This window comes from Ischnura elegans, chromosome 10 (genome assembly GCF_921293095.1).
Source record: "Ischnura elegans chromosome 10, ioIscEleg1.1, whole genome shotgun sequence".
Taxonomy (NCBI): Eukaryota; Metazoa; Arthropoda; class Insecta; order Odonata; family Coenagrionidae; genus Ischnura; species Ischnura elegans.
The window spans coordinates 46,328,161-46,355,266 of NC_060255.1; the positions used below are offsets into that span (position 1 = coordinate 46,328,161).

The 27,106-nt window shown below is 36.6% G+C and overlaps 1 protein-coding gene across 2 annotated transcripts in view; it reads right to left on the reverse strand.

Annotated features, from left to right (window-relative positions):
* Window positions 1–27,106, reverse strand: part of LOC124167339 (probable E3 ubiquitin-protein ligase HERC1) — a 110,834-nt gene that overhangs the window by 11,040 nt on the left and 72,688 nt on the right. The window contains exons 50-63 of one of the 2 annotated variants that reach the window (XM_046545334.1): window positions 26,826–26,938; window positions 25,570–25,742; window positions 25,244–25,446; window positions 22,677–22,901; window positions 22,467–22,591; window positions 20,851–21,016; window positions 13,937–14,125; window positions 12,197–12,342; window positions 9,683–9,995; window positions 8,021–8,134; window positions 5,478–5,642; window positions 3,653–3,844; window positions 3,028–3,209; window positions 2,572–2,850 (exon numbers count right to left, since the gene is read on the reverse strand). In XM_046545334.1, the coding sequence (XP_046401290.1) occupies window positions 2,572–2,850; window positions 3,028–3,209; window positions 3,653–3,844; window positions 5,478–5,642; window positions 8,021–8,134; window positions 9,683–9,995; window positions 12,197–12,342; window positions 13,937–14,125; window positions 20,851–21,016; window positions 22,467–22,591; window positions 22,677–22,901; window positions 25,244–25,446; window positions 25,570–25,742; window positions 26,826–26,938 (2,585 nt within the window). Of the gene's footprint in view, window positions 1–2,571; window positions 2,851–3,027; window positions 3,210–3,652; window positions 3,845–5,477; window positions 5,643–8,020; window positions 8,135–9,682; window positions 9,996–12,196; window positions 12,343–13,909; window positions 14,126–20,850; window positions 21,017–22,466; window positions 22,592–22,676; window positions 22,902–25,243; window positions 25,447–25,569; window positions 25,743–26,825; window positions 26,939–27,106 lie in introns of both variants that reach the window. The other variant, XM_046545333.1, reaches the window with a different exon arrangement.

Below are 27,106 nucleotides of genomic sequence, written 5' to 3' on the forward strand. Positions count from 1 at the left end.
AATGGATAACAACGTACATTCAGCATGAGTCACCGGTAGGTAGTTCTCATTCATTGACACATGAATGAACTTCAAAATATTGGGTGGATAGGATGAATCTCACGGCTAGGAAGTTTCAGCTTTACACCATGCCTCACTTAGCACTATTTCGATTAGCGCAGTTTCGATAAAGCACAAATTTCTTCCTCGGGGAAACATCCCAATGCTGCTTAACCTAATCAAATATCCTTTAATACTCTCTTGATAAAATGTGAACTAGTGCTAAGTGCACACGAAATTACACTCATTTTACGCATATTAATTGTATTGCTTGCCTCATATTTTATTCCTTGTTAATGTATTTGACGAAAATTTGTAAAAAATATGAATTTGTAATAAGTAGGGACATGCAAAAGTCGCAAATGCGATAACACAAATTTTATTGTGAATTCCAGGGTTTTCCCATGAATTTTCACCTGTTAATCATGATTTTATCCAATTCAAGAGCGATTTTCACCGACTCAGACGCGATTTTCATCATTTTTTTCTTCTGCTCATGCTTCTTCCACAAAATTGTCTTTAAAGGCGTATACTTAAGCTACATTGTTTTGATAAACCCCGATATTTTTATAGCTTTCTTAGCTAATTTTCAACAATATGTGGTAGAATAATGATACTGCATAACAGAAATTGATGATCGTAAATGACTCATCAGCGAGAAATCATAGAGTAACGTTTTTGCCTATAGTATAAAATTTTAAGCAGCTCTAATTCAGTGCATTAAAAATATTCCCAGAGAGGATAAAGCATTAATAACCAAAGAAAGCTGGTAATTGATCTGATATATTCATAATGAGTGTAAATAAACTCATACAAAAACGATACGTGTACGAGAGTTTTTGAAAAATGCTTTTCTTATCGAAAGATGACATCAAAGGCTGCTTCCAGTCGCGAAGACTTTTCGCCGGCCGCCGTGACATCCAGAGAGATGTCTTGTTTGAAAGCAGCCTGAATTACATGGCACCACGCCGTGAACAGCAGCCAGCGAAAAGTCATCACGTCTGAAAGTAGCCTCAAGGTAGCACTGCGTATATTTCACGACATAGACGTCACACCGGGTTGAGACCAATGGTTATTTGAAAGCATGGCTTCGTGCCACTGACGACGACTGGAGCAAAGCTGGCTGGGCAAAAAGTAGCGGTGCACCATCTATGCCGTGAAATACACACGGTGCTACATTGAGGAAGCTTTCAGTCAAAACGACTTTTTGCAGGCTGCTGTTTCTGGCACGGCACCGTGAAATTCAGGCCACTTTCCGAAGAGATGAATCTCTTTATTTCATGGCGCAGTGCCGTGAACGATGGACTGCAGAAATATGCCGTGTCGGAAAGCGGCCCATGCAGTGAAAAAATTCATGACTTCCACAAAGAAACAATTCGAGGAAATAAGGCGACTTGTTTGTCAGGAGGATGTCTAAACCGTGTTCACACAATGTCTACAAAGTAGCCAAAATGCCATGGGAATCTGCTGGTTATCAAATTACTGGAGGGTTCAAAATATCCTAATGCACACACATTCTATGGAGAGTTAACCTTTTTGCTACTAACGACGAAAATATGCGGCAGGATGTTTCTTGACCCAGGAGACAAAAGCCGAAAATTTTCGTCCAAGATTTTCCTACTCAGGTGGGCGAATGCCCAAAATACAGGTATACTCGCTCTCCTCCTTTTATGACATTCGGGGGTTCGCAAAGTCTTAGTATTGGGACCCAACAAAGCGGGACTTAGGCCGTACCCTCAAAATCCGGGAGCAGGTACCCGGACCCTTTGTCTTAAATTACTCCTCTCTGTGGCAAAGTCATACGATTGTTCATTCAGTTTACAAAATAAATATTTGCTTCTTTCTCAAAAAATATCAACTAAGAATTGAATTCTTTGTCTTTTGAGCAGCATTTACAATTTTTAAACATAATTCTACCATTAATATTAACTTAAATATATGTATCTTGATTTCAGTGTAAAAATTCATGGCCTCAAGTTAATGGAGACAGAGAGGTTGATTTTGGGGTTGGGAGAATTACTACAAAAGCAAAATTCCCAGGGTTCAGTGGATTTAATTAATGCAATGCAGGAGCTCAAATTGTCTGAGAAATCGTTTGTATCTAAGTGCCTTTAAGCAATTTGGACCCCCTCTGCAAATGTGGATTCAGAAAGATTTCTTTCCTGCTGTAGCACAATGTTAACAGATAAGAGAACAAATCTAAAAGAAGACAATTTGGTCACAATAGCAATATTTCATGTGTAATTACAGACATTTAAAAGCAATTTCTCTCTCTGTAAGCTGGATATACAAATACACAAAGGATAAAATATATGAAATAGGTGAATTCAGTCAATACTCCATGTATATTATTGCTTAACCGACTAGGATTCGACATAAGTTGTGCTGGGATTAATATAATACACTACAGTCTACAGGTACTATTGATGACTTTTGAATTTAATTTCTTATAGACTCTAACTAAAAAACAATCAAATAAAAATAGTTAAATGCTGAAAAATAAATGTTATTAATACTTCAAAAGCAACTTACATGTGGTGATGATTTAGTTGTGCAATTTCCAAGACCTAATTTACCATAATCTCCATCACCAAATGACCACACTGTGTAACCATCAGTTGACACACAAATAGTGTGATTTAGACCACAGGCAACGTAGCCAATATTATGCCCTTCTAAACTTGCTACATGTTCGGGAAGTTTTTTATTGGCAGTTGAGCCAAGGCCTAGTCTACCATAGTCTCCATTTCCAAAAGTTAATAATTTCCCATCTGCTGTCACAACTGCGCTGTGCTTGAATCCACAGGCCAACTGAAATGTAAATAATTAAGACATTAACCCAAGTTACAAAAAGAAGGAGTTCACAGTACATAGAAAGGTCTTATGAATGTGAAGTGAAGCATTCACTACATCACATTATTAAATCTTAAAGAGGAATTATCTTCAAAATATGATAACATTAAAAAAAATTAATTTCACTATTCTTACATGGATGACAATTTCTTCTTGAAGTGCTTCAATTTGCCTTGGCCTCCTTTGTCGATCACTATTACCATGTCCCAACTTTCCATAATCTCCATCACCCCAGGAAAACACCTCACCACTTTCAGCTAAAGCTAAACTATGCCCATCAGAGCCACAAGAAGTCGCCAATGCTATTATCACAAATCCTATAAATAAAAATGAATTTAGTTATCATCTTAGTTTCAACAAATATACAGTAAAATGAATAACACTATAAGGGTAGCAAAACACCCTTAATTTTCTAATTGAAGTCTCCACTTCATCAAAACAATGCATTTGCATGAAAAAGGCTACCAAATTCAACTTTACCATTTAAAAGTTATCTAGGAGCACAAACCAATATTAATTACCCATTTTATCAATTCCATTGATTACTATTGTGTTTAGCACAAGGAACAACAAATAATGAATTCTAGGCAAGAACTAGTAGCTATGTACTTAGCTCAATAGAAGCTGAAGTTTACCAAAATGAAATAGAAAGCAATGATTTTTACAGAATGACAAGCATATACATACATACTAAACTCTGAAGTAAGCAAATTTTACTTTCATTTCCCAAAAAAAAACTTAAATCATTTGCGGAAATTACCTTGCAGTGAAGAAATGACGCTCAGAGAGTAGAGATCATCAGAATTTCCTTGTCCCAGGCGGCCATAGCTACCTTCACCACATGCTAATACTGTTCCATTGGCTTGTATCACAAAAGTGCAGTTCTGCCCACAAATGATTTGCTGGGCCCCAGAAAATGATTCAGCAATGACAGGCACTAATGAGTTCCGACCTATATTCAACCAAATAAAACAATAAATTATCACCAAACATGTCAGAATTGGATGTCCAACTACAATATGTGATTCAATTAGTGATTTTTGTACAGTAACTTCATTTTTAAAACTAATTTATTTGTTTATTTAATTATACCGGGACTAGCTGCGGTGATAACTTTTACGGAGTCAACCGCAATTCACAAATTGTGCGAAAAATCCACAGAGGAAAAATCACTGCGGGTAACTCAGTAAACGTTATCACCGCAGCTAGTCCTGGTATACTTAAATAAGTCTAGAGCGAACACCTCTTCGTGTTCAAAGTTCGGGCTCTGCTCTCCGGGTAATCCTTAAAATATTTCTTCGTCACTTAGAAATAGCAAACTTTTTTAACTTGTTGAAGCCATGATAGGGATCCCTAATTATAAAAATAGCCACTCACAGGAAGTACACATGAGGAGAATTATGACACTTTTTTAGACTAAATTCGTCAACTCACTGGTTTAAAATGGAATTTCATTGTAACATTTTTTAAAAACCTGAAGTCATAAAACTACTTACAAGGAGACATCGCCAAAGTGATGTTCGGGATCTGGATGCGGATGTTATTTTCTAAAACTATATAGGTAAGATAGAAAAAGTGTCACGGCTTTCTTCCACATAGGCCCGGGTTCGAGAGATATTCGCATGTAAAGATTCCCCGGAAATTTGCGGGTAAGTCATTATATACGTCCTCTAATTCGGGTGGTAAGGCACAATTCGGAGTTTCGTTTAAAATCTATAAATTGATATTAAATTTAAAAATCCGCGAAGTAACTAAATAAAACGAATGGGGATAAAATGTAACAGTGATTTCAAAAATTAGAAGAGAGAAAAAATATTGCCGACACAGGGACTCAAACCCGGGACAATAACGACAGGTTAGGGGACTAACGCCCTAGACCGCACCGCCATGGCCGTAGTGGAGAGGAAGCGCTTACTCAAGGGCTCTCATGCTGCGTGAAATCTTTACATGCGAATATCTCTCGAACCCGGGCCTATGTGGAAGAAAGCCGTGACACTTTTTCTATCTTACCTATATAGTTTTAGAAAATAACATCCGCAACCAGATCCCGAAAATCACTTTGGCGATGTCTCCTTGTTAGAATATTTCACTGGGAAGAAAAAACATTCCTTCACAAAATAGAGCAATTAGTTTTATTTTATAAATGCAACATATGGCAGTGAAAAATTTTTATAGACCAAGTTCAGGAAGAGTACTGAGCAGGCATGACAGCGACATACGAAATTTAAAGGGCGCATACTGGGTACACATGACGGCGTTGAGGGGTTAATAGAAACACCTTCGGTCCTAGTAAAGTTTAATGAGAGCAGCTAATATGCCAATACTCATCCCTTCTCCAAGGGAGTACTGAGAAGGCTAGATAACCTTCTCTGATTGGTCGAAATTCTTCAACACCATTCGAGATTCAATAGAAATTAGAACCAGTCAAGAGAAGACAAATTTGATGGAAATAAAGGGATTCAAGAGCATTTAAGACGAAATGTCAGCAGTCATGACGATTGACATGATGTCATATGTATTTGAGGAAGCTTCTTCAACGAGTCTTGAACGGGATTTGACAGTGTGAAACCGCCTTTAATATTTACCTGCTTCTGCTAACTGTCCATGATGCCCACTGCCCCAAACAAATGCTTGGCATTTTCCGCCCACTTGCCAATCATGAGGCTGTTGTGATGCCCAACACATGATCTGCTCATCAGCTTTCAAACTCCACAGGTCATTGCTCATAGCATCTGGTCCTTCATGCAAATCTAAATAGAATAATAAGACATAACATATAAAACAAGCCCCAAGACAGAAAAGTCATGTGACAAAAATATTAATTCATAAACAGAATCAGAGATGATGAGATTAATTCAATGCAATAGTAAGAGGAGAGACTCACAACAAAAAATTTGGTTGCAAGCAATCAAAAGCATACATACTTTTATACTAGAGGTGGGTAGAATAGCATATTTCTCAAACTTGAATATCGAATTCAAATATTAAATCATTGCTCGAATATTCAAATACCTCGAATGCTAGAGTTGCACTAGGCATATTAAATGTACGTTTCTTCTTCTATTTCCCTTGATGAATGTATAAATAAAAAGGTACATAGTGGAACCTCGACCTATCATTTTTCAAGGGGATGGAAGAAAAAAACGATGAATGTGGGAATGTTTGACTAGGTTGCCTATGCAGCAAGAAACCCAGGATTTTGGCGAGTAATTGTGATTTCCTTTGAAGGACTCAAACAGGAATTTAGCTGATTAATGGAATGTTTTAATTTTATGGAAACACTTTGGGCATATAGTTGATTCAACTAACATCTCTTTCAAATATGTATCCTAAGGGGACACACCACCTTACGAAAAAATGATTGCATGCCGTCTCGGCATTTACACTGCTATGATGGATTTCTGTCTGATGTATACATTCTTATCTACCAAACGCCATTTCAGCGGCACACCCATCTGATACTCGGCTTCATCCAACTTCTTATTATCAAAGGTAGCTCGCTTTACCCCCACTCCTACTGTCAAGTGCTAGCGGACAATCTGAGGCGTTTTGCAAAATACACGCGCTTCTATCCCGGATGCCTTTCTTCATATTCAATTATTTTCAGTCCATCCTTGGAAGTTCTCACGAGATAAGCAGATGCATTCGAATTGCTATCAGGGAGAAACCAAATATCCTGAGAAAATATCCCTTCCTCAGTGACAATAGAGATTTATAGCATAACTAATAAATTGTAAACTTGATATATGTTTTCGGAAAAAAATACCGCATCAACTTCCGAGAAGCTCAGCTGCGAGGATATCGAGTTTCGCCAGAATGCTAAGCCTCCGTCGTATTTCTTCATCTTTCCGACATTTATTTTCTTATGTAAAATGCTTAAATAAAGTCAGAAATACTTCTGTTTATCCCTAAATTTTTATTTTATACCTATATCATTATTGAGGAATTTTTTGGAAAACATACATGCTGGAGGTGGTTTACATGCAAACAGGGGCGCCGACTCATAAAAAATATTGGGGGGGCCCATATCAAGGTCTTGCCCCGGGAAGAGGTTAAATTCAAAGTGTGTCGCAGCACCGAAACACTATCATGATTCACACCACCTGATTCAGTTAACCTGCTTAACCTTATAATTATTTGTTTTAACACATTGTTGAATTTATTTTAAAAGTAACTATTGTCAAACATGGAAAATAAAAATTACCAATATATTTTTGTGATTTCACAAAGCATAATATAATTTAATTATTTTCTTGAAACATTGAGGGGGCTCGGGCCCCATGGAGTCGGCGCCACTGAATGCAAATTGACATTTTTAGAGAATGGTATGGATGCAAAACTGGCAGTACATGGTAGGCATGTGTTACAGTGGATGCTGAAGTTCACATGTTGCTTGCCAAAGCACACCCGATGTTTACTTAAACTGCTTCATGCTTTCACCACCCGATGTATTCAACGGTGTTTGGCGAGATGTTGTGGAACATATTGCAGTTATAAATGAAAGTGAAAAAACTTTGTGAATGTCCACAGTATTTATTCAAGTACGACGCGTTTCAGCGATTCATCGCTATCATCAGGTACAAAAATCCTTGTTCATTAGGACCTGTGGCTGTGATTTTTATGAGTTGTTACAGTAACAGCTTGTAATCACTCAAAATGATTTTTTAGCACACAATTAAAATAAACTCAAACAAACAAAATCTAGGTCACTGCAGAGTTGAAGGAAGTGAGGAAGGCAAGGTATGAAAAGTATCTAGCATTTATAAAGACAACATTAGACCAAACCACGTATACAACAAAGGGACTGATAGATTACTGTAAAATTACTATTTTTTCATTAAATTTGAATTTTATAATATAAAAATTTTGGTATTACATATTTTTAAGTATCCCATGATGTTAATATTTTTTTATATTAACCTCACTGTAAAAATCTTATGCAATGGGGAGTTAGTACCCAAATTGGAACCTCCTCTAGCTCTAAGCTGTATTATTGCAATTCATGAAGTGAGTTCATCAGATTATAAATTTAAACCATGCTAAAAATCTGATTCTTAAGTAGAATCTTTGAATGTTTTCCACCCTAAATTAAAAAACAGCAATAAGATAATGTATCCATGGCCATTACCTGCCAAGTCGACATTCATCTGCAAGAACTCTCTCGGAAGATCTCCCCTGGTCACTAAAGCTTCACCAGTATGGGCTGCAATGCAGTAAGTTTGGAACCACTGCCATTCTGGAACTTGAACAAAGTAGCATGAGAATATTTTTTTAGAAATATGGATTGGATTACAGGCAGATGCCAGCAATCCATCAAAAAATGGAAACAAAAATATTAACAGAACAACACATAGATTCAGTGGACCATCACTAATTAGGAAGGCAAGTGGATGTAACATATGTGAATATATGAATGTGAATAATATTTATTTTATTTATATGGAGTGTAAAACATGTAATATTATTAATAAAGCCATGCATGATTCAAATGCTTATGGTGACTGAATAAATTGAAATTGAATCTTGGAAATATGTGGGGTGGATTACTCGTCACATAAATATTACAACAAAATAAACTACGCATAACCGAAAAATAACCAAATTAAATTCTGACCATTTCAGAAAAAATACGAAAATAACATAAGGAAAGAGACTCTAAAACTGTGTCACTACACTAAAGGGTAACTTTGTGACAAATGTTTAATGCATAAAATTTAGAATTTTTACACAATTAAGTTAAAAGAGCACCTGCCACATTCCTCTAAATAATACAGACTTTCTTGGACCCATAGATACAGCATGAAATTTGAAGTATGAAGAATTCAGAGCCACAAAGTAACCCTGATATATAGTTTGTCCCTTAGGTGCCTTTAAGTGCATTTTGATGAAAATTTCTGTATCGGTATATATTCACCTCAGATGCCACCGAGATCATTTTATGTTTTATGCTGTTTTTAATTTTTTTCCTATCTTTGCCACAAAACATGCCTAGCATCATATCATTCCTTTTGTCTAGTGTAACGATAAATTATAGCTTATTTTAAAGACTTGGCGCAATAGTTGAACATAAGTCAAAAATTAGTTTAATATGATCTCAGGTAATTGTTATACTTAAATGTTTAAAAGAATTGTAAATAACTCTTCTCAAATATTGCATCTCAAAACTGGCCAAAATATTTATTTTGAAATCTACACATCGAAATTACAAGTAAAAATTAAAATGTATCGCCAATTAATACATGTATTTTTTACAAATATTATTTAACATTTTTCTATCATGCAGTATTCTGGCTGCCCTGTCAGCAATACATACTGCAGGCTTAAAAGACAAGTCTATGTACGTAAGAATTGCTCCAGACCGTGGTAATAATCTACAGCTACAGTGAAAAGCTATCAATAACACCAATATTTATTGTATGTATATAAAAGAGATGGATGATATGCCACTAACAAGCCCACACTCCCCCTTGCAGTTTGATTTCATCCAAACGTAACAACTACTTTGTCTTCTGTGAAAAAAATCTTATTTAAGTTTGTTCCAAATCATATCCCCTAACAATGTAAGAAATATACAGGAATTGCCATGAGAAAATTCCCCTAGATAGGGAATCGAACCACGGACCTTTGGCTTTCCTGGCCACTGCACTGACTACTACCCTATCCAGGTTCCTGATCTCTCATGGCAATATTACCAATGCTCATATATGAAATTCCTGTCCCCTTCACAAAAAAAACTTGTAACATTAAACATACTTCAGTGGCCTGGTAGAGATCAATTGTCAACACTTACCAGGGCAGTATCTGTTTTCATGATTTGGAGGCTGTAGAGGGTAGCACAAAACTTCATCCAGGCGGAGGGAGAGAGCAAGAGCTGCAAGGCATTTGAGGTGCATGCTATGGACCAGTTGATCCCCATTCATGACCAATGATTTCTCGTACTGGTACTGCTCTTGCATTATGGAAGGCAGGTAAGAAAGCAAAGTCCGCAAGCAAGATGCTTGATGTAGACCCACCACAGAATTACTAAGTAGGGAATTACGGCAAGCAGCCAGGACATGGTTTTCCGCTAATGTTTGAGATGTGTACTGCACTACCATAACATCCTAAAAAAACATCAAAAACAAAAATGAGAGTGTACATCATAAAGCCTTAATCAGATGAACAGCCATTACTTTTCATAGCCCCTCAAGTGTGACTTTAATTGGAAGCATCCAATTCCTGACCCTGAGAAATGCAGAGCCTCCATCTCGCCAAACAGCAAGTACCATGAACCATATGCATCAAGCTTTTTCATTAAATTCTTATTATCCACTTAAAAATACTTATACTCTCAGTTGACATAACTGAAATGATACTGCCTTCTGTTATTGTGACTTTTAAAGTTTTCTGATTGCTACTTTATTGAAGAATGATGGCACTAAAAATATTTCATAAATATCTACACTAAATCTTTATTGTATCTCAAATTAAAGCAAGCCAGGTGATTTAAATACGTACATGCTGGTACTCCAAGCATATATAATGCAGCATATGACACCAGTTCAGCGTGACTTTAATTAGACATATTTAAATCACCTGGCTTGCTTTAATTTGAGAGACAATGAAGATTTAGTGTAGTAGTACCAGCAAAATATAACTTATCATGCAGGTACTATTCTTGCCTGATGGTCCTGATGAACAACTAAGGAGGCAATTTGCAAGAGGGAGTAGGATTTCCCAAGTAAGTGAAGACTAGTATAGACTTTCAACTGTATTTCAGCTTCAATAAATCCACTTAACCTGGCATTCCTGAACTTGTCTGCCAACATAGAATGCCACAGCACTTGTTTTGACTGCGGTTGATTAATCATTTGAAAATGGATTTATTTTATGCTCGTTACATGGTAAATATTCTGAAGAAGGCATAATAGTCTCAGGGTTTAAGTGTTATAAATTTAATTTTATTTACAATTACACAAATATTTACAATATTAATATTGTATAAAGGTCATTTTATGAAAGCTCCCAAAGATAACTACCAATTTCACATATTTTGCTGAAAACGTGTTAATAGATGTTTCAAAATCTCAAAAAATCCTCACGATGCCATTTTATGACAAAAATATTTTGCACTAGTTATAAGCATTTTATTTCTTTCTCATTGTGGCAAAAAATATTTACTTTATTCATGTGATTGCTCATATCTTTGCCAATAATTTCTGTGGAGAAATGGTTTTTTGCTCAATTAGAAGCTTGTCATTTTGTCAGAAAAGAATAAAACTTAGCAAGTTCTGATGGCCCCTTGACAGACCCTGTTCATATAGCAACTTACACTAGTTTAAAAATATAATGGATAAAAAATTGTAAGATACCATTTCTCACATAATTCACCTCAGTATGTGGTAAATCGTCTAAATCACTATCCATACATGCTCATACTACTATTGCAAACATAAATATTAATGATAATTCAGAAATTTGTTCATAAAAACATTTAAACATTCAAATAATCACCATCACCACATCAGTCGCCCTTTTAATCAGGTTTATAGGTGAGTTTATGAACTGCTCCCAACTGTACTGATATGACTTATTGATTATAAAATAAGTTACCTTTATCACCAATATTTGCTATTTATGATGTCTACATAATTAGATTAGTTAGATTTATGCGCAAGCTAAACTGAGGATTAAGGACAGTGTGTGTACCTGAATTACTCGAATCTTATGCTAACACATCTTAACTGCAGTAAAAATGAATGCTAAGACATTCTAATGTTCAGCCTGCGTATCTTCAAAATATTTTCACTTTCAATCACTACTTGCATTGGTAAAGAAACTCTTGTACAGAATGACTCTTACATACACTGTACAGGCAGTAAACACCAAATACAAGAAAAAGTTGTGAGGTCGCAAATTGTTGGACAACTATACCGCAAAACCTCATTTAATGCCAGCTAAAACTCATAATCCCAAAGGGATAACAGATCATACTACATCTCCTTTTGAATTGACTTTGACATGAATGGTAACAGTTCAACAATGTTCTACAGGTTAGAGTGATTCTAGAGACAACAGACCAGCTTATATAGGTGAACATCGCGCCAAAACTGTACCCCACTAAAGTCAACACACACAACAGGAACCTCAAAGATGTCATTCTTTTTGCATTGGTGTGACATCAAAGAAACCTTCACAGCAAGAAAATCAGATGTTAGTGGACTGAATGTTCTTGCTTCTTCTTAGAAAGTTATCTAAGGCATGGATTAAGATGGAAGAGATTGGTTGCACTAAGTATTCCACTTTTGACCCTGAAAATACATACCTTGCAACGTGAGAAGCAAACGGCTAGACCATCATTGCCAAGCCAACTCAAACTATGAACTCCACCACTGCCACTCACGGTCTGAAGAAGAGCACCACTGTGAAGGGACCATATGTTTACCAAAGAACTTGAACCTTTGGCACTCCCTGAAATGGTATAGTTAAAAAGAAAACATAGAGAACAAACTCCGAATAAACAATAGTAGGAATGCATTACATGCATGACTGGACTTGCCTTTTTTTCTCATGGATTAGTTATTTGAAAAATAAGTTATCATGGTAAAATTAACATAGTGTATACTGTAGACGCTAGTCAACATCTCCTGTACATCATATGGAACACTTTTGCTCCAGTATTTTCTCAGAGGTGCCAGTATTCCAGGTAGCTATTGCACATAAGTCAATGTACCAAAATATTTTCAAGGAGATGGCATAAATTTTTTATGAGTAGTATGCAAATCAGGAAAAAGACAAAATACAACTGGTCGACAAGGAGTGACTAATACATCCACTTAAGGATTTTGAACTCAAATGAAAAATTTTTCGTCATCCCACAAAAACAATACTATTAGATGCATGATTAGAAAATAAAATTCATGCAAGATATAAATAATAAGAGTTGGAAGAAATACAAGATAAGAAATGAACTGGGGAACAATACAGGCATCAAGACTTTTTTAAATCCAGTAGATTATTCCCTTTATATTTTGAAATAGAAGCAAAATATCTACAGAGAAATTATGATGCACAAGATAATGGTAATTAAAAAAATAGCTATTATGATACCCAGAAAACTATTGATGCTCTTTTGTGACTCAATTGACATACCAGTGGACCAATCTGGATATTATATAAAGAAATTACAACAGTCGACGATACTATGTAGATGAGATATGTGTTTGAGGAAACTAATCAAGCTTTTAGCTTGGTCAGAAAATCATACACAGAAAATTAACTCAAGGAGAAAGCAATGAGGAACAAGTTTTAATGACTTTTTTAACATCAAACTTGTCATTTTTACATGAAATTGCAAAAAATTTTAACTCATCAGCCACTTTTCCATTACTTCATTTTATTTTTCCATTTTGCATGCTTTCACTTTAATCCCCCTCATCACAGCCCATTAAATTAATGGATCTCAAATAATGTTGGACAAGGTATTGCACTTCAAGGTTCTTTCCATAATACCCAAGTGTCTCTAATTAAAATAGTCACTGCTTGGACAAACAAAAGCTTTACTGGAATAATTGAGAAAATATACTGAGAACATGAATCAATTCCTTCCTAAGGTAAGAATAATTTATAATAGACTAGAATTATGTAATCTATTACTTTACCATTATCAATGAAGTCTCTTTATTCATGCATAGTTTCTAAACTGAGGAATGGATAGTGCAATTATCAATTACTAAGCCAGCATATCCAAGATTATGTACTCAAGAGTAAAGGAGAAAGAAAAGGAGTGATGGCAAACTGGTAGCAAAGTAGGCAGTTAACAACTGCTCCCCAGCGAAAATATGGGGCAGATTCATATTCATTCCTTGAAATATCTACAAATTAAACGATTAAACAGAAAAAATAATTTCTCGTTATTCCACAAGACATCTACCTCAAAATTAACTTGAGTTAAAAAGAAAATTGGTTAAGGGCCAGCACTATACAAGTATCATCAGGGCTCAAAAGAACACCGATAAATTTTTCCAAAATATCAAACCTGAATTATTTGTAGGGCAAGCATTACCAGATGCAAGTAGTACACCATCATGGTGTATGGCCAATGACGTGACTGGATAATATGAATGGCCATGTAATTTGAACAGCAATTTAGGGCTCTTTGCCCTTTCTTCAGAAATACTGTCTGGTAGAAGCCAAACTGTTATACATCCATAGGAACTTCCAACGCAAAGCAGCAATGGTTTTATTCCTCTTCCTGTAAAAGACACAAGAGTATAAGCACACATAGCAATAGAAATACCGTATAAGCTTGTGTAAGAGGCGCACACGTGTAAGAGGCGCACCCCTATTTTGATGATCGAAGCTATAAAGAAAAAAAATTTTGCGACATTTTTTTATCCTATCGTGCGGTATTGCAGACATATGCCTGGAATTTCGACAGTTATCGAAATGTCCTCTTTCAGTACTATTTGAAAGAGGAAGTTTTGATAACTGCGGCGGCATAAGAGGGAGTAGAAAGAGTTCTGATCCTCTCTTTGCATACGCCATCGCTCTACGTTGCTTGTCCTACTCACGAACAATTTTGTTTAAAAGCTCTCGCAGGAGTATTGCAATAGAATTGCAGCCGTGGAAAATTTTAAGGCAAAACACGACAGGCAAATGGCATGAGCTTTCCCAAGAGATTGAACAACAATCGGGGCAATCTCAGCGCCGTAGGATAATAACCACGTCGTAGATTTAAGGCCCCTTGCACACGCACCGATTTTGGACGGCCGGTAAAATATCGGCCGTCCACTTTCCAATAGTGAACAATGGGAGAGCATTGGAGCTTGCACACGTACCGACCACACGCCGGCACCGGCAAAATGCCGGTTAGCTGCCGGCTATTGTCACTGTGGATCGCCGACGCCGGCTCAAAAACTTAGCAACGTATCGTTTGACCGGTAAAACTCCGGCGTGTGTGCAAGCATCGCTTCGCCGGTAAAATATCGGCCAATATTTTACCGGCCGTCCAAAATCGGTGTGTGTGCAAGGGGCCTAACGGAACTACACTCGGCTCTCCATCAGCCAATGCCTCTGCCGTTTTTTCCCTTTCCGATACTCCACAGGAAAATATCAAGTTACAGGGGAACAATGGAAACGTGTTTCATCCCTACCCCATTCCACCAACTGACCTTTTTCGGTCTACCAGGTTCAATTCCCCGAGTTTCTGGAGGTCAAATGCTACGTGAGTCACCTTCTGAGCTCGAAGATACCTCGATATCTTTCAGCAATTGTATGGCACGCACGAGGTTCTAAAAAGAATTAGACCTAACGCGACGTATATCTGACAGCATTTAAGTTTTTTGAGCTCTAATTGATTGACACAAAGATTTATAGCTAAGATAAGGCTACTAATATTCAACATAGCCCAAACAGCACAATTTCGGAAGAAACAAGCGTAGCATAAGCGCATTCAAACAAGACGAGACGGACTGGAAACTCAGGCAACGCAAACTGCGTATATCACATTGCTGCGCCTTCACCCCTTCGCTTTAAAGGCAACGACGTCACATGCAAGATCGGACGTGTTCTTCCCTTGCTCCTTCGCTCGTAGCTTTAAATACGGAGGGGAGGGAGCCCTCTTCCCCTCGACCTCTCCTTCAGCACTCTTCACTTATAAGCATTTCCGATTTCTTCTATCCACCATTAAGTCCAACAATGAGCACACTCGTTCGAACTTTTTCAACCGCAGGTTGTGACACCGATATTACTATATGCAGTATAAATGCCGCGGGATGCCCACTCGTGGCAATAAATTTAGCGCGCGCTCCGGAGCGAATCACCCCGCGCGATCTTTTCAATGTTCACCTCTGGGGTACCGACGTGACGGCGCGATGCTTGCAAGAAATTCAAACAGGAGCATTTTAAAAATACGTCCCTAAGGGAGAAACTCCCCTGCCTGCCGCTTGATTTTGACCCAGGGTTTCAGATGACTGACTCACGCTGAAAACCAAGGCCACTCAGTTCCCCTTGAACTTGCAACCGTTGAAGGGGAGGGGGGGAAGATAAGAAGTTTGTGTAAGAGGCGCACCCCCATTTTCGGCTGCAATATCTGGGGAAAAAGGTGCGCCTCTTACACGCGCTTATACGGTAGTAATCTGAAAATTTATTTTGATGTAAAAATTACTTGGCTGAATGTACTAATGCAAATATTAAAAATTGCTTGGCTGAATGCACTAATATAAATATTAATATAATACGCAAATATTCCTACAAGATTTTCAGGTTAATACTTAAGTATGTATTTGAGAAAATGAAGAGAAAACACTGTTTTGTAACCCTAAAATTTACCTGCTTTTCATAATAACTTAGAAAGTTTTTACAGTTTTACTGATTTAACACAAATGTTATTAGGAACCTACTACTATCTTGAATTAGAGATATTCCTATAGTTCACACTTTCCTTGTATTTTCACCCCGTTTTTGTTTTCTAAAAGTGTAAAACAGAAATTTAACGGTCAGGCCCAAATGATGGTATGTATCTTTTTCCCATAGTAATTGGAATTACAAAATATGAACTTTATTTTTAATGCATTATCAGGGTGGCATCTCCAGTATCAAGCCAAAATTCCCTGGCTTTTTCTGGCTTACTATTTTCTTAAATTTCCAGGTCTTTCAATAAATAAAATAAGTAGGTATTTAATTGAATATTTATTTTTTTAGATGATGTAATTTCAATAAAATGCAAAATTAAAGTGCTAAAATCCAAACTAATAGAAAATGGCACTGAGCAGCCAAAAACAAATTTAGTTTGGCCATTATTAAATTGTGCGTGGAGTTGATTATTGAAATACGTAACTGAGAAAATATAAAGAGCATATGAATCAATTCCTTTATAAGGTAAGAATAATGTAGGTATAATAGACTAGATTTATGTAAGGTATAACTTTACAATTATCAATGAAGTCTTTTTCAGCAGAAATGAAGTTTCATGATGAAGATTAACAACTTCCACACAGTAATGACATAAACGATTTCCAAAGTAAATTTGCATTATGGTATAAAATAAATTTTAACACAATGGAGCACCAAGTCATACATATTGGGAATGGGATGTTCAAACATTACAGAGATACCATGTGGCATTTTTTAGTGAACCCCCCCAGAAATTCCTCCAAATTCTTCCGAACTTCCTCTGAATTTATCCGCGGAACTTCTCCCGCTAAGGACTTTTTGCGCTAAGATTTTGCACTCAAAGGATTTTCATGCAAAGGGCCTTTGACTCAAAGGCTTGGAGACTCTTTAAGTCTCCGAACTCTGTCCTCCAAAGTTGCCATCCGAAGCAGCCAGACAGCCCACCTGGAGATCAAGACTTACCTATATAGCTAGTATGGTGGAGGAATACCTACACTTGGCAATCTAGGGGAAGTGGGTGCTGAGGCATAAGAATGCAGTTTGGAGTGAGAAGTACTCCACTTTGTCCTATCATTACTCTCTCTCCCTTCAAGCCCTCATCCTACTGTCTTACCCCTCCTTGAATTCCAATGGCTTGCCTCAACCAGCGATCACACCACTTGGCCATGTCTCGAACACAGGAGATAGAGGAGAAGAAACCCGGTGGTACACTGTTCTCCCCCAACCCCTGCCTGGACAATGAAAAGTGTTCCAGAGGTTCCAGTCAACACGGGCACTTGCTGGGAGTTTATACCGATGCAGCTAACTTGGCCATTGCTGTATTCCCCCACTCCTTTGCAAAATTCCCCCCCTCCACTCTGCCACTATTTGCTGCTCAGGCAGTCCTCTTGCTCATCGGTGGTCATGGCAATCACATTGGTCGACTGAGAGAGTGATTTCTCAAAAATAAGTTTTGGTGCTGGTAGGCAAACACAGCTTTGTACTTAGCTTTTAAAAGTATTGGCAATGTTCCTTATGAGATTATTAGTTATGTATCATTGTTGATTTTTGTAATAATTTTGATTTTAAATATTTCTACTTGGAATACATTTTGATCGAACATGACTTGTAATTTTATCACAATTGTTTCTCTAACTGCTGATTATTCTTGTTTTGTAGAGTCTTTCCCTCATCCAGCTAGTGACAGACGATTAGTTTCCTGTGTCTGGGGGTTACATTATGAATCTGCAAGATGTAAATACGTAATGCCACATATTTGGTGGTAGCAGAGCGTGGTTTCGATTTCCTGCCCTATCGTCGATGTCTCTGAGCACTGGACAATGGCGATAATTCTCCACTATGTCTCCACTATGACGGAAAATCATTGAGTAATTGTCAAAAAATTACTCAGTGATTTTCCGTCATTTGAAGTCTCTAACAGTGAGAATTGGTTTAATTTCATGTTAAAGATTAATGACATTGTTACTTTGTCATGGGTTCCTCTGTCAACGCTATTGTACCTTGTAGTTTCTAAACTTCCGCCAGTTCTCGTCATTTTTGGTTGTCTATGTTAACCTTGAATCTCTCATGGCCTCAAATCACAGAAAGAGTTTGGGCTAGAATTGTTAGCAACAGAGTTTGATCGCCTGATCACTACCAAAGTAAAGCGTTTTCAATTTCCTCGCGAGACGCCCCATGACTTCGTGTGTTCTATACATGATGCTATTCAAGTGTAAGGTTTGCATTACTCACAGTCTTCCAATGTGCGACTCATTATTCAAGGGCTAAATCCATTAACTAAATCTGCTATCATGTTCTCTAATCAGCCCAACACATTTGACGAATTGGACTCTGTTATCACGCAGGCTTCTAAACATTTGAAAGATTGTGCTGAATGCTCCAACACTTTTCATCGTATCTCTAGAAACGCCTCTTCTAGTGTGTCTAGCGAAGTGTCCCTTCCTATTAAATGTTCTTACTGTCAAAAACTTGGCCACAAAGTGAATGAGTGTCCAAAAGACGACAATTAAGCCAGCCTGCCATGAGTTTGATGAGTATCCGTGACAAGTGTGAGAACCGATTGCCAATATTAACCATTAATCTTCATTCAATGCCATTCTAGGCTTTAAAAGATACCAGGTGTTTACTTCCCCTTTGTGATGAAGATTTCTTTGCTACTCTGAAATACCCCCGCAAAAAGATAAATCAAAAGAAATTTGGCATTGAATTGATTACAATATCGGGCCAGCCATTTCATATTAATTCCTCCGTGTCTCTTAAGGTCCAAATCAGCAAGTTTTCTTGGAACCATATGTTTTGTTTAGCCAAAATTCTGTTTCCCGAGTTACTTGGTGTGAATTTTATTTGTAAATCAAACATGATCATCCGTGCAACGAATGTGAGTTTCGAAAGTGTGCCGCAATTTTTGTTTTCTTTTTTGGGAAATGCAAAGCATTTAGTTCAGTGCCAGTTAGTAACTCGTCTGCATCACATGTACTGCTCTCCACTGAAAGTGCATTGAAAGATAATTGGAAGGGCTTATTGTCAAAGTATCCTGACGTGATTTCTCACGATTTGGGTGTCACGTCTGAAATGAATTAAGAAATTGAACTGCTAGATTCAACTCCTATACGATCTCATCAATATCCATTGTCACCACCAAAGGCTACTCTTATGAAGAAATACATCCAGTCCTTACTTGATAAGAAGGTGATTGAGGAAAGATCTGAGGTTTTCCAGACGTATGATATGCCACATATTTGGTAGCAGTGTGTGGTTTCGATTTCCTGCCCTGTCGTCGATGTCTCTGCCTTATCCGGTGGGAAACCCGAAATAACTTCAACAAGGTGATTGAGGTTTCCAATTCGAACTAGTGTTCGCCAGCTTTTCTATTGCCTAAAAAGGATGGATCTGAAAGACTAGTGGTTGACTACCGTAAGTTAAAGAAGATTGTTAAATCAGATAGTTTTCCAACATCTTCTGTTGAACATGCTTTTCAATATTGTGCTGATGCAAAATATTTCACTTTTCTTGATCTCAATTCCACTTTTCATCAAATACCATTATCTGAGAATTCTAAGACATTAACTGCCTTTGTTACACCTTTCGGAGTATATCAATATACTCGATTGCTGTTTGGTTTTGTAAATTCTCCACAAATATTCACTCGTCTCATCAATGAGGTCTAGGGTGATCTGAAATATTCTTGTATTTATCCATATATTCACGAATTATGTATCTATTCCAAGTCTGCTGAAGACCATGTATATCATGTAAAAGCTGTTCTCAACAAATTACACAGTGCGGGCTTGACGGTGTGCAAGGACAAGGTTAAACTTGGTATGGAGTCACTCACTTTTCTGGGCCATCTCATCACAAATGGATCCTTACAAGTTGATCCTGAGAGAGCGAGACCCATTGAACAGTTCCCAGTTCCAAGAACAGTGAAGGAAGTGGCCAGATTCATTGGACTTAGTGGGTTTTACTGCAAGTTCATTCCAAAGTATTCTGAAATTTCTATGACACTGAATCGCCTAAAACGTAAAAATATTCCTTTTCCATGGACAGCTGTTGAAAATGAGATCTTCTGTCAATTGAAGAAAGCTCTCACAAATCCACCTATATCATCTTTCCCTCAGCTCAACGAGGAATTTCATTAATTTGTCGATGCTAGTAAACTGGATGTTGGTGCTGTTTTGAATCACAAAGATATGGTATGAAGCACTATAATACTAACACAAACATGACAATTCCAATTTTTATTTTTTCCCCTGATATCCAACAACTTTTCAGCCAAAATCAAATTCACTTACCAGGTTATTCATGACAATGCCCACTCTGTAAATGAATCAAAATTCTATCTGATAACAACTCCTATGAAAATTTACAAATAAGTGAAACTTCAACTGAACATGCAGTAGCACAATCAAGATTAGAATGTATTTACTACATGTGCAGTCAGGGGAATGGTTATCATTTGGATGTTAGCCTTCAGCTTAAAAATCTTCAATCACAACAAGTAAGATATTTTCGACCTGAATGGGACATTTCACACACACTATAAGTAATAAAAAATGGTAAACTAAGCATATATCAATATCATACCAACAAATGGTGACCACTTCAAGGATGCAGCTTCATGGGGGATAGCGAGGGAGTAGACACAGATCCACATTTCATCCACTTCTTTCCATATTCTACAAGCACCATCTGAGCCCCCAGTTGCAAGGAATACCCCACGAGGACCCCATTGAATGCAAGTGAATGCCCCCTGAGAAAATATTATTTTGTATGACATTATTTCAAATAAATTCATCTCTTCTACACCACATATGTCTTTTATCATCATTCCTACATCAAATTTTGATTAAGGCTTCCACGGAGTGATGCAGTAGGCGCAGTTAGGCTCCTAGGTTATCCTCTGCATCGATTCATCTTAGTGCCAGCTTGCAGCAGATGGAAGTTTAGATGGAAGTTTTTCCCCTCTTATATAGGTTTTGTTTTTGACCACATGCATTCTGATTGGTTGGTACTGATGATAGATTTCATAACTTCTACAAACCGACCAATCAGGATGCACCTGGCCAAAACCACGGCCTGTATAAGATGGGAAAACACTTGTATCCAACACTCCACACCTGAGGGTGCCTGCTGCAATGCCGGCAAAACTGTGGTCTTGAAGATGAATCAACAAGGAGGACAACCAGGATGCCTAGCCTACTCCTATATCAAGTTAATAAATAACTATCCACTCAAATGATACACCAGGAAATAACTTACAATTTATTGGAGTGAGTGATTTTTATTGTTCATGAATTTATATGATCCATATTGATATCATTAGTAAACTGTTTGGATTATCGTTTTTGTTATTGTTTGGAAAGCACAGTTGCTTAGTTTAACCATGCTTAAGTGTGATACATTAAAGTCAATAACAAAGAACGATGCTCAAGTTCATTTCCCACCCTCTGCTTTAAGTGTAATTCATTGATTAGCAAGAAATCAGTAAGTAAATTACAACACCATTAATAAATAGATCAATAGAACAACTATTTGCATATATTTAATAAAAACTAATTACCAAATCACTCAAGCATATGGAAACTTAATTTCTGTCATATGTACTGAAGCAAAGATTATGCCATCATAAACAGCAAAATGAGAGACAAACTTTTAAGAATAATAATAATAATAGAATGTGATTCTAATATGCATGCATAAACTGAGTACGTGAAACATTCTTACTTTCACATTCAAACTTTTCTAGGCATGAAATCCAAGTGAATTAGATATAAACTGATCTAAAATTCAAAGACAACACTCATTAAGTGTTATCAAGGCATGATTCAGATAAGGAAAAATCAACCTCATGTTGATTCTTTTAAGTATAAAATAAAATTTTCCACACCGTCCAATACATATGTATTTATAATATGCGCATATAATAATGCCTTCATCAATAATGAAATTTTCAAACTACCTAGATTATTTCTATAGAATATGAGTAAATGCAAGATGCATGACACAAAGGTAAACAATTGAAAAGATAGCTTAATTTTCTAAAATGGCATGAAACATAATATTGAGCAAAACCTCTCTATCATTGTTCACTCCACTAATTTTTACATGTTCAATGGAAACATAATAAAATAGAGAAACCACAAGTGTGATATATAAAAGTACAAACATTTAAACTATGCTGAAGGTACAATCAACCTTACCCCATGGGCAACTATTTCCTTTGTTTGGAAATTAGGATTTTTCCTAGACAGTTTCATAATTCCATCAGCAAATGCAATGGCAAATTCTTTTTCTTCCTCAAACCAAGAAATGTGAGTCACAGCAGCTGAAAGGAGTGGAGAAATGCAAAATTAGAGCTACAGTTTTGATAGAGTAATGAGTTCCTTGAACACCATCTATTTTGGCATTACCATATTGTCGTGAGCACTGAGGCAGTTCCTCCACTTCTGCTGAGGTGATTGTTACATCAGCAAGTGCAACTGTACCATTGCTCCGCCCAACTAAAAGGCACTCCCACAAATCACTACACTCCCACGAATCACCATTGGAATGTGTGGGCCACTGTAATGTGGTGACCCATGCTGATTGCTCAAGAATGTGATAATCTTCACCACTCAATAGGAGACCTACTGTATCTGAAGAGGGTAAAAGAGATTGAAAATCATTAGATAATGCAATAACTGTAAATTTTAATAAGTTGGCAAAAAATTTATAATGATAACTGTTAAATGACTGCTAGTTATCCCAGAAAGGGTTTAGTGATTGAGGATGAGGCTAGTGTTTTGTTTTACCAATTCCAAAAATTATTTCCACTCTAATTTCTTCTGAGAGTAACTATAATCAGTTGATACTTTCTGTAACTTCTACAATAATGCTTTCACAAAATAGAATAACGTGTTTAACTCCCTGCTCCGGGAGATTATTTCCAAAAATCACAGTTGTGAGAAGAGTTAGAGAAAAGACAAGTCTTATGAAAACCTTAAGAATATCGGGCACCGTAATAGGGTGGTTTCCTATTATTTTTTTATTGCCTAAATCGAAAGAATATTACACCTGGAGTACGCATTTCACGCTTTTAGATTTTTAAATGACGATATCTATTTTTCGTGATTTAATGAAAAGTGAAAATTTTCAAGCGCACGAAAATGCGACGGCTAAGTATGAATGCCGGGAAAACTCCGTGTGACGTTCTGGTTCCCGCTGCCGCAAGTGAGGTGACCTTGGGGCGAGGCTTTGAGCACTGATACGACGCAGGATGCTAGCAGGTAGCTGAGTAGCATGCTAGCTGGTAGCGCTTGGCTTAAATAAGGATTATTAATACCTTATCAAACGAAGGAAACTTTCCGACCATAGGCAGTTTTAATAGGTGATTATTAAGACAAGTTTCCCTGAGCTCTGTGCCTCATGCATGCATAGGTAATCTCAGACGATGTAAAACTCCTGACTACTCGTATAGCATCTGGGCCCTTGTGACGTGACGTGGAGTGGCATCCCATGGCCACCAATCTGGCCTTTTTCAAATGAGGTTAAAATTGAATATTAACATTCGTCTAAACTGGGATTTCTAAAACCAAATAATTTGTATATTTTGAATACACTAATGGTGGGTAACGAATCGCAATCAATGGCTTTTTTTGTCTTCGATGATGGAAACAACCCTATTGACCAACTTGCTCTGATATCTGACGTCGAGGCTGGCTCGACAAGTCTAGTGTTACGAGCACTAGGCTCGTCACAGCATCAGGTGTAACTTCGAATGTACAGCAAATCAGGTTATCTCTTGAAACATTGCCCTCGTACAAATCCCTTCGCCTTGTGATGTTGACCTCAACTCGAAGTTAGACCTGATGCTGCGACAAACCTAGTGCTCATAGCACTAGACTTGTCGAGCCAGCCTCGACGTTGGACCGCAAGGGGTTAAAGACCTGGGAGGAGAACTGCAATTTCTCATTACTGATGATGACGTCCATATCACAAATTAAAATTTAAAAATGAACATCTCACTTCATCATCCGGATTGATATAAAAATAGTGAGTTATAAATGGGTTTGCCCCTGATACCAAACACAAATAACTGTTAAAGAAATTCCAAAGATACATGTTGCTGCGAGTCATACATGGATGGCCCTACATATCAACCTTTGCTTTATTTGTCGGGGGTTAATAAATTACTGCAAGAGGTTAAAAAACATACAAAAAAAAAGAAAAAGAAAAGGGATACATTGTACCAAATAAATTTAAAAATTTGAATGCTATAAATAATATCAAATTGCATAAATTCAATGAAACAATCCATTAAAAACCTTTTTCAATTCATCACCTTAAAAATGAGACATAGCATGCTTTTATATTTTCCTTATTTTTGGAAATATGATGTCTGATGCAAAGATGCTTTTATGAAATTGCAATTTTACAACATCACAGCATTTTGTAAACCATTACCTGAATTAGAGAAAGACTTTGTGGTTTTCGTTTTCTGACCTAATGAAGACAACAAACCAATCTTAGGATTGCTCACTTATGATGATAATGATAGTTTATCTTTCATATCATTAAACTTACATATCAGCCTTGATTCGATTTACTTCGATGGTAGATTCTAAATTAAAATAACAATGCAAAAAAAGCAGCAAGTAATTTGAGACAATTTCCGAATAAAAAAGTACTCGGATTTCCAAAATGTCACCCAAGCCTTTGCCAAGTCCTTTTCACTATAAAATATCAGAAAGGGTTATCTTCTAGCCCTCCAGCAAGCTCCGTCCTAGCTAAAACATTATTTGGGAAGAGGCTGCAATAAATGAGCCGTTCAAAGACCTAGGATAGGGGTGCAGCATTGTAAAATTGGAGCGACTATCTGAGCTTTCAAAAAATTTGTGCCTTCATTCTATGCTTAAGTGGAACATTTTTTTAATGGGGACTCTATATAACTGATTGAACCACAGTAAAAAATCTTTTTCAGTTAGAAATAATTACTCACTTGGTAATATCCAGATATTAATCACATTTTCCATAGCAGCAGCTAAATATCTCCCACTAGCTGACCAGCAGAGAAGAGATATTGATTTTCCATGAAGTTCACTCCCATATATGTCTTCAGATTTATAAAAGACCAATGTATTTTCCAAATAAGACTGAGACTTATTTGCCACACTCCAAACTCTGACGGTGCCATCATAGCCACTAAAAAAATCAATATTTACGTAAATTATAATAAATATTAAAATAAGACACTTTAGGCAGTTAAAATAAAATAATAGCATTCAAGTGGAATATGAAATTATATAGTATCACAAAGCTTCATACCAAGTCGCAAGGAGTTCCTTCTTTTCATGCCAAGCTGATGAAGACACTCTGTTGTCATGCCCAACAAGTTCTATCACAGAGGATTTTGGCATAACCCCGGAAAGGTCAGCATAATTTATGCACTCACTCCTTTGATTGTGAGATGCAGAGGTGGTTGAAGACAGGCATTTAACCTAAGATAAAAATCAAAATAGCAATAGTATGAGATCATGAACTGCAACTTTACAGAAGTATTGTTTTAAAACCATACTCCATACCAATGTAACATAAAACAGCGTTAAATAAAAAATCCACCAGTTAAACAGTACAATATTGCAAAAATACAGTTACCCAAATGGTGAAAATTCATCATTATTTTGTATCGAGGGGACAGAAAATTTTGTGATTCAATAAAAAAAAAACAACTTGAAAATCTGAGCTTCCTGCCTGAGAAATGGATTGTAAAATTTTGAAAAATTAGAATAATGCCATTAATGAGATCATTAACCATAAATTCACTACCTTCCCATTAAACTTACACCCTCCTCCTGAACCCATCGCTCGAGAATCCCTGTTAACATCAACCTTGCCAAAAACAAGCCATTTCATTTTTAGCTACTAATGTAATCATGTAATGATGAGCAGTTAAAATCTCATTTTAATACTCAATTATATCGATTAAAAATTCTACTATTCTCCATATCTCACATATTTTTGCAGCACACTTGGTATATGACAAAGTAACTCAGTGGCTTAGCATATACCCGTGCTAACTGAGTTTTCAAAATAACCAAATTTTCGAACTCAGTTGTGTACATAAAATAAGCTAACCAAAATGCCTATAAATAACATATATCAGTCTAACAATAAGTGCAAGAAGAAGAAATCATCGGCTGAAAGTCATATGCAGAAATTCATGGCGATATCTAAAAAGAAACACATGGATCCATATGAGGAATCAATGTGTTTCTTTTTAGAGGTCCCATGAGGATCATTTCAATTTTATTATTTTTCAGTAATGACTCCCTCATTTTCACTGCCATTTAAAGGCCAATGAAAGTTATTATCACACAAGGCTGATTTAGAGTAAAGATGCCATAGCAAGCAGTGAGCCAATTTTATGACATAAATGATGGAAAAATCTGGCATTTATAATTAATACTCTATTCCTAAAATATTTTCTTCGAGGTATATTCTAAGCATATGTTAGACCAGAAAATGAATCAAATTCAAGAAATTATTAATTAATGCACAAATAATATAGGCAGTATTGTTACCAGTTGTTGAGAAGCCCATTCCCGATAAGAAGGAGCAAGTCGAGAAGACAGGACACATGCTGCTAATGCATCAGCAAGCTCTAGCGATGGTCCAGTTGATTGCTTTTCTTCTCCTGTGAACAATTAAATTTGAGAAAGAATAATAATAGATACAAAAAACTAATGCACACAATTTAAAGTTTTAATAATCTATAAAATACATTAAACAAAAACTGAAATGATGACAAGTTAAAAAAGCATTAAATTAAATTAAAACCATTTGAATCATTGAAGCATAACAA